This window comes from Sinohyriopsis cumingii, chromosome 3 (assembly GCF_028554795.1).
Source record: "Sinohyriopsis cumingii isolate HCF-2022 chromosome 3, ASM2855479v2, whole genome shotgun sequence".
Taxonomy (NCBI): Eukaryota; Metazoa; Mollusca; class Bivalvia; order Unionida; family Unionidae; genus Sinohyriopsis; species Sinohyriopsis cumingii.
In genome coordinates, this window is record NC_142963.1 from 141106866 (window position 1) to 141124782 (window position 17917).

The window sequence follows — 17917 nt, forward strand, 5'->3', positions numbered from 1 at the left end:
TGCTTTAAACTTTTCATATCTTTTCTGGTGTTAAGTGGTGATTTGGCTCAGTTGAGACAGAAAATATTTTACTGCCCAAAACTAGGTGATGATTCGAAAGAAACCGGCAGTTCCGATTTATATAATTATTATGAAAGTTTCTTGTAGGAATGACCATCAATGCTGAAATAAAATCTGGTCAGAAATTGAACAAAGATGGTGAACCAAGAACGTACATCGGAAAACTTTTCATCAATACCAGACATCACAACGTAACCATGACAACTGACTCCATCGAGGTAGATGGTTACCAGTTTCCTTGGTCCAGAGAGCTTACATATAATTTTGGCGACAATACACTTATCATCAAGGACAGTGGCTATCAACTACTTATCAGATGCTCTTTTGGGGCTGAAATTCTCATAAAACGCCATGTCGTAAATCAAACCAATGAAACTGACAGCAACAGTGGAACGGACTTTTTGAACGTGTATATCGAACGAATGGATGGATTCTCCAAGGAAACAACAGGTCTCATTGGTAAGCAGTTTATCTCAGCTTATATCGCTTTTAACAGCAAGTAGGAGAGACTATTTAGTAGTTACCCGTGTATACACGTTGATATTATAAATGTATGCGAGTTTCCGACTTATCTATTATTCTATTTCACAAGTAGTTTTATATGCGAAATGATCTCTTTCTTCTGAAATTATGTTACGGTTGACTTTAATTAAGGTTGACTTTAAGAGAGCAAGACAATGGAACGTATTTAATACATCTTTACTACCATCCCGAAAGTCTACACGCTTACATATGCATCTACCATTTGGAGTAATATTTTAAAGTGGACAAAAGAAATAAAATAAGCTGAATTAAAAGAACGGTTAACCGACAATCTACCTACACATTACACTAGCAAACGAGAATAATATTTTTCCTATTAAAGAGTTTATGCTAGCCACATCGATGACTATTGACATACGGCATCTAAAATATACAACAATGGATTAAAGTAGAATGAAAAAACAAGAATGGTAGATGACATACATGATGACTTTACAAATATCTTCAAAGAGTGAAAGCCGGAAATGATATCAACCGATGAGAGAAATTAATCTTTGGATAAAATTGTTTACAATTTAATAGATAAGGAAAACATATACTAATTTTAACTTACACAGTCCTAAAAAGCTTCCCCAAAATCTCTGTAGTCAATAGGTTTAAAAGAACACTATATATTAGATGTGGAAATATGACACTAGAAAACACATTTTGAAAAAGACTACATTCATACTAGACAAATGAAATGTTTAAACTCAGAAGAGCAAGTTTTGTTGATCGGGTTGGCATATTTCGTGAACAAGAGTTATATATATATATATACGACAATCAATATGACCTGTATAAATTGCAAAGAATGAATCGTTTAACAATTGTCGACCAGCTGAAATATTGTGCCATTAAAATAAATGTAGGGAGGACAATAAAAAAAACCTATCAGCATCGAGGGGGAAAAAATAACTTTTGAGTTATTGAAATACGAGGTTTTGCAATATGATAGAGGTGGAAAAACTGGTCCAACATAGATCGAAATACCAATATAATCTTTCTAAAGTAAAGGTTTCCTTAACGAAACAATACTTGGTAAAAAATAATGTTTTGGATACTAATGCTTTGGTTTTTATCAGTAAGTCAGTATCAGACTCTGACACAAAAGTAAAGCAATTAGAATTAAAATACAAGATGGAATTGGAGTTGAGGAATCTAGAACTTCAGAAATATAAAGGAGAAAAACAAAGGCAAATGCATTTACAAGAAAAATAAATGCAGTTACAAAATGAGAAAGAGGAGAGAGAGAGACAGAGACAGAAACAGGAAAGAGAGAAAGAAAAACAAATGCAATCGGAAGAAAAAGAAAGAAAGACAAATGCAGTTACAAAAAGAACAAATGCATTTACAAGCGGAATAAAAAGAGAAAGAAAGACAAATTCAGTTACAAGAAAAACAAATGCAGTTACAAGAACAGCAGATAGATAAGGAAGAAAGAGTGAATATCAATGTAGAATGAAACAAATGGAACTGGCAAGTGAAAAGCACATTCTTGCTTTAAATACAAATTTAAATTTTGATTTTACAAAGAACATTAGGTTAGTGTCTTCTTTTAGAGAAAAAGATGTAGACAAATATTTTCCTTATTCTGAAAACTTTGCTGAATATTCGAAATGGCCAAGGTAGCTTTGGACTCGATTATTACAATGTGTACTGGTTGGTAAAGCTAGTGATATTTACAGTTCACTGTCAGTTCAACAAGGTGGTGACTATGATACGGTTAATGAATGCATATTAAGGGGTTATGAGTTAGTCACTGAAGCTTATCGGCAGAAATTCAGAAACTGAAGAAAAGAAGCTGGACAAACTAATGTCGAATATGCTAGAGAAAAAGAGCAGTTATTTGATAGATTGTGCTTAGCCATGAAAGTTGAACAAGATTATGAAAATCTCAAACAACTTGTATTACTTGAAGAGTTCAAGAACTGTGCCCATATGGACATTAAGACTTATCTTGACGAGCATAAGATCAAAACCTTGGAAAATGCTGCTCGTACTACTTATTTAACTCACAAAGTCCCTTTTGTAAATAAGACTTCTACCCCAACAGTCATCTGGCAGAAAAGTATTTCAGCCTAAAACAAGCCCTTCTAAAACTCAAACTGGAACAAAGAAATATCATTCATTTAAACACCAGATTATTTCTTGTCTTTCTAAAAGAAACTGTAGACTTCAACACAGTACTGGTTACATCATGCGTCATCACCTTCCATCTTGGATTCTTCGGCACTCGAACTTGAAATCATTAGAATATTTTATTATTAGTACTTCTAAAATTTTATTCTTGGATTATTCTTACATTTTTACAGTATTTTTCCAGGGAAATAAATTAATTGTTAAATTTTTCAAAGCTTGTTGTATTCACTCTTTCTAGTGTTGCTGTTTATTTGAGCCTAAACATGTAACAATAAGCTAAATTGTTCTTGAATTCCATTCAGTAATGATCATATGTGAACCTTGAACTATTTGATTTTTTCCTGGAAAAACACTGGAAATGTATCTTTTAAAAAAGCGTGGGTACCACGAGAGCCACGTAAGCGAGTATTTAGCTCCTGTTTTAGTGTCGCGATTTCCGCTATTAATCGATATAATTATTTTTCTGAAAAAAAAAAACATTAACCTCAAAGTAGCCCACAACGCAGTGGGTACTGTAACACTCAAGGGGTCATACTGAGCGAATCAAAGACCTTCCTAAGCGTGACTTGATAGTCTATGTTTTCCCTGTTTTCTGTCGTTGTCAACTGAATGATTCTTAAATCACAAATACTGCAGCAATTATTCTTTAATCGAACACACATCACAAGCTCAAATTTCACTATTGCGTGTTTTTTCTTGTTTCACAAATGGTATGATTCCTGAGTAAATCTTTCCAAGCCGAATATAAGTATTTCACGATATGCCTTTAAAAAAAACGATCCAAACAACTAATACAACGAATTATTCTTAACTCAAATTACTAAACACATGTGTCTGAAATATCCAGAGAATTTCTTTATGTAAGTAATTAGGGAGGATTCATTTTACGATAATAATCAGTGCTATCATGTAGTATCGTGAGTTCTGAACATTATGACTTCTGTTCATACAGAGTGGTTAATTACTCTGGTTGAGAAATACCTTCCCGATAGCATCTCCCATAATCAACAGATAATTACGAAATTATAGGAAAGCTTTAAAAAGAAAAACAAATACATAAATACAAATAGTACAAAGCCTAAGTTTATTACTGAATGTTCGGTGTCATCATTCGCTCGCCAAGGTTGTTATGTGATAACCCTATCTACACCTTGGCATTTTGAGCAAATATTTCTTTGCATCGGGTCTGTGAATTTCATTCAATGCGGCAGCAAGCCACCGCATCCAATCAAAATCACTTTTTTTATATGTGAACACTGTTTGTACGTGATCGAGACAAGGTGAGTACACAACTTGAATGAACAGATAAATAAGCAATTTTCCGGTGCCTGTGTGGGTTTGCACAAATTCCTTTCACTCAATTCACCTGTATTGGCTTCCCTAAGGTACATAATCATACTTTCGATGTTAAACTTCCAAAGTATCCTTTTTATGTCAAATACCCCTGCCATTTGCGGCCGATGTAGAATGCATCACGCTATTGGTAGGTTGGCATTGCATACTAATGGACGCACTCATGAAATCCAATAGATGTCGCTAAGACAAATCACCAGTATATATGTTCGATCCACCAAGGTGTAGATAATGTTATCATATCGGAACTTCGGTTAGTGAAGATAGTTCTGGGTTAAAACAGGAGAATCCAAGCTAGTTTCTCACACAATACCATGTTTATATAGTACTAATAGACCACATGGCTTGTTTCAGTAATAATTACATTTGTAATGGTGCCAGTTGTAATGTTTGTTCCGAATTAGGTCAGAATAAACCCTGTCGATGTAAAATACTCTGCAAATATGAGATCAAATTTAAAACTGTTCTGATTTAGTATTTACCTGTCCTTTTCTTATAACTAATAGATATATATTTTTCTTTTAAAGGTCATTTTGCAAATAGCCATGAACACATATTCAAGAGGAAAATTTACTTAAGTGACTCCAAAAGAAAACTGATGGGTAGGTTCTTAATTATAAACCAGGAGAATGGTGAACCAAATATTGGAACAAATGACCGAACTCCGAGACGAGTAAGCGCTACGTTGAAAGAACGGAATGACGTTATCAGAAATAGTACTGAGCAATGCTGGGTGGTCCATCATGACGGTGGGCCTTTACTTCACGATCATCCTGAAATGTACCTTATAAACGATCTGTATACTGTTTATTGATATACACATTTGTTCTGAAGAGTTCATTATGTGTAATGCCTTATTATGTTCTGGAACGGACGACTATACAACAACCGTTTGAAAGAAATAACATCATAGTCTTTATCTTAGACGACCTTTAAAAGTCAATGCTCAGCTTTGAAAGTTATATATTGCTGCATCAATGCAAAATATCTGATGAAACCAGACAATTTGAATGAGACTATGGTGAGATGGAGTTTAAATTGAGAAGCTCGTGTTTAAATGTGCCTTTATTTGATTTGCTCTGCTACAATTAGTTTTCATTCGTCTACTTGGACTAGGGTGCATATAACATACACTAATGTGCTCGTTTAGAATCAGTTATCGTGGGTCTAGTTGGACTAGGGTGCAAATAACATACACTAATGTGCTCGTTTGGGGCCGCATGAGGTCATTTTCGATGACCCAATGGCCGCATCACCTTTGTTATCTCACGTGACAGCTTTTGACTTCAATCATTTTGTGGTCCACATGATACGGGTTGGCAGGCCGCATGCAGCCCACGGGCTGCTTGTTTGAGATCCCTGACTTAGACTATGATGCATATAATATATACTACTTCCTCCAAAAGGTAGACAACTTTAAGATACCGCTTCGAAGCGGCCTGACAGCAGTAAGTTACATTATTGAACGATTATACTCGATATACATATTTTATTTTCATAGAACCTTCTTAATGCGTTATGGAAACTCCGAATTATGTGACCTGAAATTGATTAATTATATACGTATCGGAGACAATGATTAATTATTAGAAAGGATGCCAAAATACTATTATTTATCTGAAAGACTTATGAAGTGAAACTTTAGTTCCAACATTTTACATCGAATAGCTCTTCAAGGGAGTCTTTTTCTAGCGGTGGGGGGTGGGGGGAGTTATCGGACAGGCCTATAGCCCAAACGCATTTTAGCAACAATTTGTAACGCTGAAGAATAAAGATTTCTGGAGCTTTAACCCCCAATTTTTAAATCAAATTTTCCAAATTTAGAATTTGGAACAAGAACCAAGCAAAAAAAAAAGTTTTTACGAATTTCTTGCACTGCAAGGAAAATTATCTTAAAACTATGCATAAATATATTTCTCTTTAGTAGAGGCTTCATTTAGCTTTTCATCGCAAATTTAGAAATATTTTTGTAAACAGAATACACTGTATACATCCTTTTGTAAATACCTTTCAATGTATAATAAATACTCGCAAATTTGCATGTTTTCCATACTATTACTTTTCTCCATTTATAACACTTCACTTTGAATGATCCGAGTTCTGTTAAAACCAGTTAATACATTCACATGAGTTACGTCCCTTCAAAAACAAGATGCGTTAATTAGGATTAAAATTGTAACACGCTAATTGGTTGTTCAGTCGATTGCATCAGAACATCGACAAAGCACGAATGTGTCCGAATTTGGTCTCATTTCACAACAAGGACAAACTTCAACGCATCAGTACATAATCTTTGTTCAGCGTGTATTAACCGAAACTTACCCAATTTCACTCGAATAAACTCGGACCTTTTAAACTCGTCCAAATTGCAAGCTTATGCTAATGTCACTGGAAGAATCGATCCATTTATTCAAGACAAATCTTTTCTTAAGAAAACAGTATTTTTTATTGATACGTTTCCAACGGTTATTATTGTAATTCGTCGGCTATCACATGCGGTAAAACAAGAGCATGTATTAACACAATGGATATATTTCAACAGGTAAAAGAGCATGTATTAACACGACGGATAAATTTCAACAGATAAAAGAGCATGTATTAACACGACGGATATATTTCAACAGGTAAAAGATCATGTATTAACACGACGGATATATTTCAACAGACAAAAAATGAAACATGCGTAGTATGATATATACATTTTGCTTGAAAAACATTCTACGATTCATTGCTTATGAACACATTGTATTTATATTTTTGTAACATTTTGCAAGATATATGTATACTTAGCCCTGTCATTTGTACCAATCTATATATATATATATTAGATGTAAATATTTATTATCAAAAGATAAAGCAATCGGTCCAGTTATATTTTGAGAACAACTCATATGGTAGTTTTTGGACATGTACAAAACCAAAGAATTAAATCTGCTTTGGTTGGGCAGATTTAACATGAAATGCTAAAGTATTACGTACTGCAATTATATAAGATGATTGCAATGACACTGATTCCCTAACAGCATTTTAATGTTAACTGTATATCTCTAAGCATAATTTCTCCAGGTTTTTACGTAGATTGATATGGTATTTTAAGTTCGCGGATACTTCATATTGGATAGATAGCATTATATATATATATATATATATATATATATATATATATATATATATATATATATATATATATATATATATATATCCGTATTCCACTTGAAATCATTACCCAGAAAACTATTTTTTCTAGAATATAAAAACGAAAACAACTGTATTATATTTCAGTTCAAACATTCCACACTCTCATACCGAATCAATGTAAGCATCTTATGCTATACGTTATGGTTTCTGAACAAATATCAACATTTTACACGATTAGTTATGCTTTCTGAATAAATTATATAATGAAAAGAACAAAACACAGTTTAATGAAATACGCGTTAAACAAGGTAAAGATCTAAACATACATGAAAATGTATTATAAAAATTACACATGAATAAAGCTAACATTTATCTACTAAACAAAATCAGCAAAACGATGTATTTTCTTCATTCAGTTACATTGACATTTTAGAGACATAAATCAATAAGTAGTGTAGTATTTTGTGGTATACCTGCAAATATGTACATGTATATACACTTATACATTTGCTTACTTGCTAAAAGAAGAAAGCAGGATAGGCTACTAGGAATGTTACCTACGATCAAAGTACCGACGGTACTAATTATGAAAATGTCAGTGGTCTAGACATTAGGAACATGAATGATTAGAATTTCTTGATTAAAAAAAAATTGTGAAAAAAACGGAACTCTTCAATTATTGTATTCGAAAAATATTTACAAGCCCAAAAGTAATAACATATAGTAACTATTATGTATACTTTAACTGCTCGTTTGTCCATAGCTAATCCTGGTTTCCCATAACGAAGAGTTTCAAAGAGATGTTCACCCTAGAATATATGTATATATACATGATAAACTATCACAGAGCGTTAATTGTACATCGGCCATTCCGTTACGATGACCCGTATCACATCATGTATAAATGTGAACATAGTTGCTTACCAAGCATGCATATATATATATATATATATATATATATATATATATATATATATATATATATATATATATATGTATATATATATATATATATATATATATATATATATATATATATATATATATATATATATATATATATTATGTCGATATAAATGGTACTTTTTACAAATAATTTTACACAGCAAACCACATTGATTATGTCAAAAATGGAAAACGTTATGAAGTAATTGTACATTCAAAGGATAAATTTAAAAAGAATGTACTCAGACAGTGACCTTGTTAAAATCATGAAGCACTACAGCCAGGCCGAATTGACTGGTTATCATTACCTCAAAGGCTGAGCCAAAATATATGTAGTAAACATCCAAATAGGTCGACATCCACCTCACTGACAACAACTGCATCAAGCTATCCTTAACTATGTGCCAAATTAAACTATATGATTTGGAACTGAGACACAGAAAGCCCTTATCCAGGTGGGTCTGTCTGGGACGAGCAGGAAGACTAAAATGGGGGTGATATCATGAATCTCGCTTTATAATTCCTTACCACCAGCCTACAAAGTAAAGAATACATTAATAAAGTCATGCACTCTCTCTCTCTCTCTCTCTCTCTCTCTCTCTCTCACCAATATATGACAAAATAATCGTGTTATATAGGACTTTGTTACATAAGAATATAACGTCAGCAAAATAGAACGTTGCCACATAAATAACGTCAGTAATTAAGGACTTGGTCTCATACACAGATAATGTAAGCTAAACAGGTCTTTGTCATAAAAAACAGATCATGTCTGTAAAATAGGACTTTGCCACATAAACAGATAACGTCAGTAAAATAGGACTTTGTCACATAAACATATATCGTCAGTGAAAAGACAGGATTTTGTCACATAAACAGAAAAAGTCAGTAACATTGGATTTTGTCACATAAACAGAAATCATCAGTAACATTGGATTCTATCACATAAACAGAAAACGTCAGTAACATTGGATTTTGTCACATAAACAAAACTTCAGTAACATTGTATTTTGTCACATAAGCAGAACACGTCAGTAATATTTGATTTTGTCACAAAACTGATACTCTGCGTAATGCAGTTTAGTACCATTGCTGTTTGTTTTTACCGTATATTAATATATACAAGATGGCCACTATCGCTTAACCGGCTTGAAGAAGCTGTTTTGTTTTTCTTGCCGTTTTTCATGATATATGTGCTTGTTGCCTGTCTTCTTCTACGTTATTGTGTTAATCATGCATTTGCTGTTCAGTTCGTATGTGTTTCTTCATCTCATTATTTTGGAAACGAGAACAATTAGAATTTTTCTCAGCTGTCTTGCTCCAATGCTACAACTTACTTTGTTGTTGAACAAACCGCCATCACGTGATACTCGCCACTCAACCCGTTTATGCTATGATGGACCCTCATTAATTGCTTTAAATGACCACTATTTGGCTCTCCACACTACATTGTGCTCTAGACTAAGTGAACTGGGACTACATTCATCATTAGTTAAATGTAAACATAAGCAAAAAAAGAAACGTTGTTTCAAAGCTGGCCGACGTAGAACAGGACAAATAATTCCAGTTATCTCCCTTATGCCCTTTCCGGCTCAACATTTTAAAAATTCGAACGTTAATTTAGATAACCTAATCCAGTCCCTACTAAATCGTCAATCTTTGTGTCAACTATCCAAGAGATACATCTGCGTATTGCATTATTCGATGCCCAGTCAGTAGGACCACCGGAAAAGAGCACAGAAATAGTTAATGTTATCATCAACCAGAATATTGACGTCTTTTCCTGAAAGAAACATGGCTAAAAACATCAGGCGATGAGCCCAAGTGCGCGGATCTAACACCCACCGGTTATTCTATCAAGTCGTTCCGCCGCCACTCTCGCGGAGGTGGAATTGTTATCATCACAAAGAACTCCATGATTAAACGTCTTAACCACACCACAACTTTCAATTTATATCACACACTGTATGAACTAGTCCAAACCACACTTACACTGGAACAAAGGTCAGTCCATTTTTTCTGCATATACTGCCCTCTCCTAGTAGAAAAAAAAAAACAAGCTGACTGAATCTCTATTTTTGGAGCAGTTTCCGAATCTCCTGGAATTTGGAAATTCGATAGGTGGCAACCTGATTATTCTTGGTGATTTCAACTTTCACTTTGACTGTCCCGGAAACCCAAACACATCAAAACTCCTAGATTCCATTAATGTTTTCAGTCTCAGTCAGTCAGTTAACCAACCCACCCATAAACATGGTCACATTTTAGACTGGATTCTTCATAGGCCTGGTGATAATATTCTACGTTCCTCCCTGGTATCCCACGAACTTGCACGAGATCACCTCTTCATTATGTGCTATCTTGACGTATCATTCCCTAACCATCCACCTTTATTTGCTACGAAGAGAAACCTCCGTATGATAAATAGAACCAAACTAATGCATGACATCCAAGCAAACCTATGAACTTTCCTACCTCTTACAGCAGAACAACTCGATAACTGCCTGCGTTCATTGCTCGACAAACATGCCCCAGCCACCAAGTGCAGAGTATCAATTCAAAAGTGTTCTCCATGGTATAGCAGTGTTAGTGACCAGCTTCGCGCTGATAAAAGAGACCACCGTAAAGCTGAGAGGTTTTGGTTTTCCATCAGACTCACTATTCATAAGCAAATCTATGAAGCCACTGAGAAGAACTTCAAAAACATAGTCCATGCAGCGAAATCAGCCCACTACATTACTAAGATCATGGAAAGTTCCAGCTGCAATAAGCTCATAAAGATTACTAACAAGCTAATGTCAAGCAAGAAATGTACACCACTTCCAACTACCGTCTCTCTAGTCGACCTTCCGGACCTGTTTGCAAATTTCTTCCGTGACAAAGTACAGACCATTAGAGATAAGCTTGACAACACAATTTCAATTGAGTCGTCGTCACCATACAGTTGAGATACAGAATTTCAGCGGCAACCATTAGGGGCATTTGAACCTGTCCTTATGGATTTAGTATGTACAATCCTGATGAAGAGTTCACCAAAGTCATGTAGCCTTGATCCAATTCCAACATCACTGGTGCTAGAGTGCTTAGATCCAGTATTGCCTTCACTAACTGATGTTATTCATACTTCTCTCTCGCATCCGCGGAATTCCCATCATTTTTCAAAACTGCCATTGTAAAGGCCCTGCTGAAGAACCCATCACTAGACCATAACGATTCAAAGAACTACCGCCCATTTTCTAATCTTACATTCATGTAAACTAATCCTAGAAAAGATTGTTTTTTCCCAGCTTTTATCTCATCTGAATTCAAACAGTCTTTTTAGCAATGTACAATCTGCATATCGCCCTTGCCACAGTACTGAAACTACTCTTCATAAAGTAGTTAATGGCATTGTCTATGCTTTGTATAGCGGAAAGATTACAGTCCTCACCCTCCTTGATTTGTCTGCAGCATCTGACACAATAGACCATGATATATTACTTCACCGTCTCCAGCATGTATTTGGCATTCATGATACGGCCTTACTGTGGTTCGAGTCCTACTTGGTCAACAGGACACAAATTGTGTCTGCAAATGGAGTACACTCCAGCCTAGTTAATCTATGTTGTGGTGTTACACAGAGGTCTGTTCTTTGACCTGTTCTCTTCATTCTGTACACTCAGCTGCTTTCAAGTGTCATAGATCATCATCCAGTGTCTCACCAATTGTACGATGACGACACCCAAATATACCAATCTAGCCACCCAACTGAAGTTGATGCTACCATCCAAGGTGTATTGAGGTGCATTTCTGATGTGAAATCATGGGTGACATGTAACAAGCTGCAGATGAATGATGATAAAACTGAGGCCATTCTGATCACAACAGAAAGACTTTCTCAGTCACCTCCTTTACCTCAAACAATAAATATCAACAACACCAAGATTAAATTCACACAGTCAGTACGAAACCTAGGTGTCACTCTGGACAGTACTCTCACGTTGCACCAACATGTCATGAGCATATGCAAGGCTTCATATCTTGACCTGAAACACATCAGCTCCATTCGTAAATATCTTTGTGTGTTCATTATTGCTTTCAAGTCTGGACTACTGTAACTCAGTTATGCCTGGTTCATCTCGATATCTACTTCAGAAACTTCATAAAGTTCAAAACACAGCTGCTCGGATCAGACTTAGAGTACCACGATCAGAGCACACCTCTCCGCTGCTTTGTACCCTACACTGGTTATCCATTCGATCCAGAATCTAACACAAACTTTGTTCTCTGTACTACATTACTGACGGACTCCAGTGCAACATACATCTCCGACCTCCCCTATGTGTAAACACCAGCAAGGTCCTTACGCTCCTCTTCGGACAGTCGTATCCTCATTATTCCCACTGTGAAAACGAAGTCATATGGACAGCGTTCTTTTGCATACCAGGGCCCAGCAACGTGGAATGAATTGCCCACTAAACTTCGACACAAAGACACAGTGATCCCATTCAAGAGTGCTCTTAAAACTCACTTATTTCGACTGTAAGAACAAACTTAAAGACCTAATACTGTTCACTACCTTAAATATTTTCAGCATGTTTTTTATGTTTTTTAATTTCATGGTGTTTTTTGTGTAATAATATAATTATATATTTGTTTTATGTTATAGGTGTTGTCTAATGTTGTAAAGCGCTTAGAGCTAAAGATTAGGCGCTATACAAAGTCCTCATTATTAATATTTATATTCATGTATTTACACATATAGAACCTTAAAACATAAGTTACTGGTGTGTACACGGATGATGATTGGGTTAAACATTCATGACATGAGAATAAAAAAAATTAAAAAACAACATTCAGTTTAAGCATGGTTACAAAAATACATATCAATATAAAATCAAAAAAAAAATATATAATCGAAAATATAATGAAACGTTCATAAACCAATCCCTCCAAACTCACATTCCCCTGTAAACGTGCTAAATTTCTGATCATGATAAGGTTATTCTAATAGTATTTGTATATTGACTATCTATAAATTATCTTGTCTAAACAGCACCTGGTTGAGGAAAGATTATACTGTAGTTACTTACGAATAAGTTAAGTGTAAGTGTAGTTAATGCATTTACTTAAGTGCAAATTCCGTTTCTTCGAACAATCGCCTACTTCTGTATTTCCTTTGCAGTGATTTTCATCACATGTACTTCACGCACCGTCTTTCACATCCTTATGGGGAAAAAAACATTTCCTTTTATATTTATATGTTCCCGTATTTAGAAGTACCCTTTGAGAAGATTTTATTTTCTAAATTCGTATCATCCTTACCGGCAGCATAACCGGCGTTGCTTTTCAATGAATATGCAGTGCTTCACAAAAAGTGTTTTGGTCAACAGGGATTCGTTAAGACTTCTGCCGTCACACTTCTGTAAAAAGAAAAATGTTTATTGGTTATTTTAATCGGCTTAAAACTGTATTCGCTACAGAATATAAGTTAGGTTAAGACGAAGAAAATTTCCTTTACGGCTAATAATTACTTAAACCTCTAACAAATAACCCTTACTAACCATAAACGCAAATATTCTACTAAATTCCACTTGTTTCGTGATAGAAGACCCCGATGTGGAGAACTAAAATTAATATTTAATTACCTTTGCTTTGTTTCTTATTGGGCTCGCTATTTTCTGTGAGGTAAAATAGGTTTTTGGTCGGACACAAATCATCTATTGCAACAATAGGAGAGCGATAGCATGTGATCCACATATGGCTAACACGTGCATATGCCACGCTTTCCGTATCGCCTGTCTGTATAAATATATTGTCTCCTCTGACCGACGGTTGATTCCACCCTCGGACTCATTTAATGTTTCTTTACTCTAGCGTATAACTGTGCAAAGTATTGTAGAATTATATCTTATTAGTAGAGACACACACACACACACACACACACACACACACACACACAAAATAATGTAATGCCATAATCCCAACTTTCATTTGTTTCAGAGGAAAAACAGATTCAATTTTAAAAAATAACCCCACCCCCCCCAAAAAAAAAAAAAAAAAAAAAAAACGTTAGTCATACATAGATAAGGGAAAGAAATAAAGTGAAATGCACATAATATGTTTTCATGTTATCCTCTGTCTTTTTTCATGAACACTGTCCATCAAACTTGTAATGCGTGGACATTCGTCCATCGTCTGATAACATTGGCTTAAGTATGTACGTATCAGTCATCAACGGCTTTCCTGGTATTATAAAATCACTCAAGCTCACTGATTTTCCTAAGTTTAGAAATTCGCTTTTATTATTTGATTTATTGATTATTGTTACGACTATATGGTCTTAAACTAAGTAACGGAAAAAGTAAACGCAAAGTTTAGTAAAAGTGAACAAATAATTAATTTCTCTAGAATAAAAAGTGAAAAATTTACAGAAACTTATATTATTGTGAATTCAATCCCAAAATATTCCTAAAAGTTCTATCACAAGTCCAAAAGTAGAGTTTCCCGTAAGAATTCTATTATTGAATGCGCTGATGTGCCAGTAGTATTGGATGACCTGATGTGCCAGTAGTATTGGATGACCTGATGTGCCAGTATTATTGGATGACCTGATGTGCCAGTAGTATTGGATGCGCTGATGTGCCAGTATTATTGGATGAGCTGATGTGCCAGTAGTATTGGATGACCTGATGTGCCAGTATTATTGGATGACCTGATGTGCCAGCAGTATTGAATGCGCTGATGTGCCAGTAGTATTGGATGACCTGATGTGCCAGTATTATTGGATGACCTGATATGCCAGCAGTATTGGATGAGCTGATGTGCCAGTAGTATTAGATGACCTGATGTGCCAGCAGTATTGAATGCGCTGATGTGCCAGTAGTATTGGATGACCTGATGTGCCAGTAGTATTGGATGACCTGATGTGCCAGTATTATTGGATGACCTGATGTGCCAGTAGTATTGGATGACCTGATGTGCCAGTAGTATTGGATGACCTGATGTGCCAGTATTATTGGATGAGCTGATGTGCCAGTAGTATTAGATGACCTGATGTGCCAGCAGTATTGAATGCGCTGATGTGCCAGTAGTATTGGATGACCTGATGTGCCAGTAGTATTGGATGACCTGATGTGCCAGTATTATTGGATGACCTGATGTGCCAGTAGTATTGGATGACCTGATGTGCCAGTATTATTGGATGAGCTGATGTGCCAGTATTATTGGATGACCTGATGTGCCAGCAGTATTGGATGAGCTGATGTGCCAGTAGTATTAGATGACCTGATGTGCCAGCAGTATTGAATGCGCTGATGTGCCAGTAGTATTGGATGACCTGATGTGCCAGCAGTATTGGATGACCTGATGTGCCAGTATTATTGGATGACCTGATGTGCCAGTAGTATTGGATGCGCTGATCTCCCAGTAGTATTGGATGACCTGATGTGCCAGTAGTATTGGATGACCTGATGTGCCAGTAGTATTGGATGACCTGATGTGCCAGTATTATTGGATGACCTGATGTGCCTGTAGTATTGGATGCGCTGATGTGCCAGTAGTATTGGATGACCTGATGTGCCAGTAGTATTGGATGAGCTGATGTGCCAGTAGTATTGGATGACCTGATGTGCCAGTAGTATTGAATGCGCTGATGTGCCAGTAGTATTGGATCACCTGATGTGCCAGTAGTATTGGATGCGCTGGTGTGCCAGTATTATTGGATGAGCTGATGTGCCAGTAGTATTGGATGATCTGATGTGCCAGTAGTATTGAATGTAAGGATGTGCCAGTAGTATTGGATTACCTGATGTGCCAGTAGCATTGAATGTGCTGATGTGCCAGTAGTATTGGATGACCTCATGTGCCAGTAGCATTGGATGAGCTGATGTGCCAGTAGTATTGATTGGATGCGCTGATGTGCCAGTAGTATTGAATGTGCTGATGTGCCAGTAGTATTGGATGACCTCATGTGCCAGTATTATTGGATTACCTTTTGTGCCAGTAGTATTGGATGAGCTGATGTGCCAGTAGTATTGGATGTGCTGATGTGCCAGTAGTATTGGATGACCTGATGTGCCAGTATTATTGGATGAGCTGATGTGCCTGTAGTATTGGATGTGCTGATGTGCCAGTAGTGTTGGATGAGCTGATGTGCCAGTAGTATTGGAAGAGCTGATGTGCCAGTAGTATTGGATGTGCTGATGTGCCAGTAGTATTGGATGTGCTGATGTGCCAGTGATATTGGATGTACTGATGTGCCAGTAGTATTGGATGAGATGATGTGCCAAATCTTGATGCATTAAAATGATATAATCGAAAATGTCCTTGATTGACTACAGAATGATCTCAAAATAGTGATTTAGTCCAAAATGTCAATGAACACTTTGTAATTCCAATGAATAATGTTTAGAATAAATGATTCCACTCAAACAATACCCGAACACCACTAACAATGGTTTTTGATGCTAAACATAATGTACAATCGTGGACAAAAATTAAACATATAATATAGATATACATAGCACTATTTAGGAGTCAGTTCAAGACAAAGAGAAACTGGTATTCTGTACGTGCAGGTTTTTCAGAACGCTGCCAACACTTTTAACAGCACAGGTTTCCCAAAGCGTACATAGATTTAAGAAGCCCAATACGACATTGCTGGTTAGAACGGGTGTCCACCTTTAATGTCAGACTTCTATCGCTATCATCTGAAGTAAAGTTTTCTACATATTGCCTCCTATGTATGTTAACCAGAGTCTTACCCGCGTTTTAACATCCATTATGGATTTGACGTATCAGAGATTCGTTGTATAATATCCATCGAACGTCACTGACAATGGGGCTTATTTCATTTTATATTTGGCATCGCACGCCATCTATATTTGGCATTGTTTGCTATTTCCAATTGGTACAGAAATATCCAAATACCTGTAGTTTAATGAAAATTTTAAAACAGATGACATTCTGCCTATCATGGCAGGTCTGACTTCCATCATGCATGAACAGAGCAGGTTATATCCTCCCGTCGTACTCCATAAAATAAATATGCAAACATAATAAATCTTTATTCGCACCTACCATATTAAATTTTTAGGTGGCTCGTGGTTTTCTTTCAGTATCCTCTTCGCTGCCCCATAATACATAGCCTAAACTTCGCAAGCCAGAAGTCGTCGACACTTTCAATAGTATTATAGGGTACTGCATCCGAGCTGGTCATGCCAGGGATCTATTGAACCTGGTATGTTCATTTTTATAAATTCTTTTCGGATGTTGCTGTTTAAACTAGGCTATATTTACTTTGTCAACGTTACGTTTGTCTATGGCATGTTTTGTTTTAGGAGTCGTTGTTTTAGTTTTCCACATATTTCGATCCTTCAAAAGCAAATCATGTCCATTTTTAATGTAATGTCTGAGGATTGGATTGTAAAGCCTGCCATATGCCTTCTTTGGCAAAAGGGTGGGTGTTGGAACGTAATAATGATTGTCTGATGACATTGTTCTAACCTCTAATCGGCGCTTTCAATCAGAGGGTTGCATATTTTGATTCTGATCGGAAATCACGGAGGGGTGGGGGCTTCTTATTATTAAGGTGTAAGGCGTGGGTATAGATAAAACTACACATAAAATTACCTGGAAACTAGGAACCAAAAGTAGTCCGCTGAGTTTATCGATGTTTAAAGAGTCCTGATCAGTATCACGTCACCGTTTATAACCAGTCATATTGCAGAAAACTATGTCGATTCATAACAATCGGAATTATTATTATTTAACCCGT

General features: G+C 35.9%; 2 protein-coding genes across 2 annotated transcripts in view; one reads left to right on the top strand and one right to left on the bottom strand.

Annotated features, from left to right (window-relative positions):
* LOC149803964 (inter-alpha-trypsin inhibitor heavy chain H3-like) overlaps nucleotides 1–6116 on the top strand; it is a 66586-nt gene extending 60470 nt beyond the window's left edge. The window contains exons 11-12 of the mRNA XM_089953793.1: nucleotides 148–519; nucleotides 4605–6116. Coding sequence (XP_089809919.1) covers nucleotides 148–519; nucleotides 4605–4891 — 659 coding nt within the window. The 3' untranslated portion in view covers nucleotides 4892–6116. The remainder of the gene's footprint in view (nucleotides 1–147; nucleotides 520–4604) is intronic.
* A 142-nt stretch (nucleotides 6117–6258) lies between these two features.
* LOC149803966 (uncharacterized) overlaps nucleotides 6259–17917 on the bottom strand; it is a 61008-nt gene continuing 49349 nt past the window's right edge. Inside the window, exons 17-18 of the mRNA XM_089953794.1 lie at nucleotides 13465–13562; nucleotides 6259–8695 (exon numbers count right to left, since the gene is read on the bottom strand). Of these exons, the coding sequence (XP_089809920.1) occupies nucleotides 13555–13562 (8 nt within the window). The 3' untranslated portion in view covers nucleotides 6259–8695; nucleotides 13465–13554. The remainder of the gene's footprint in view (nucleotides 8696–13464; nucleotides 13563–17917) is intronic.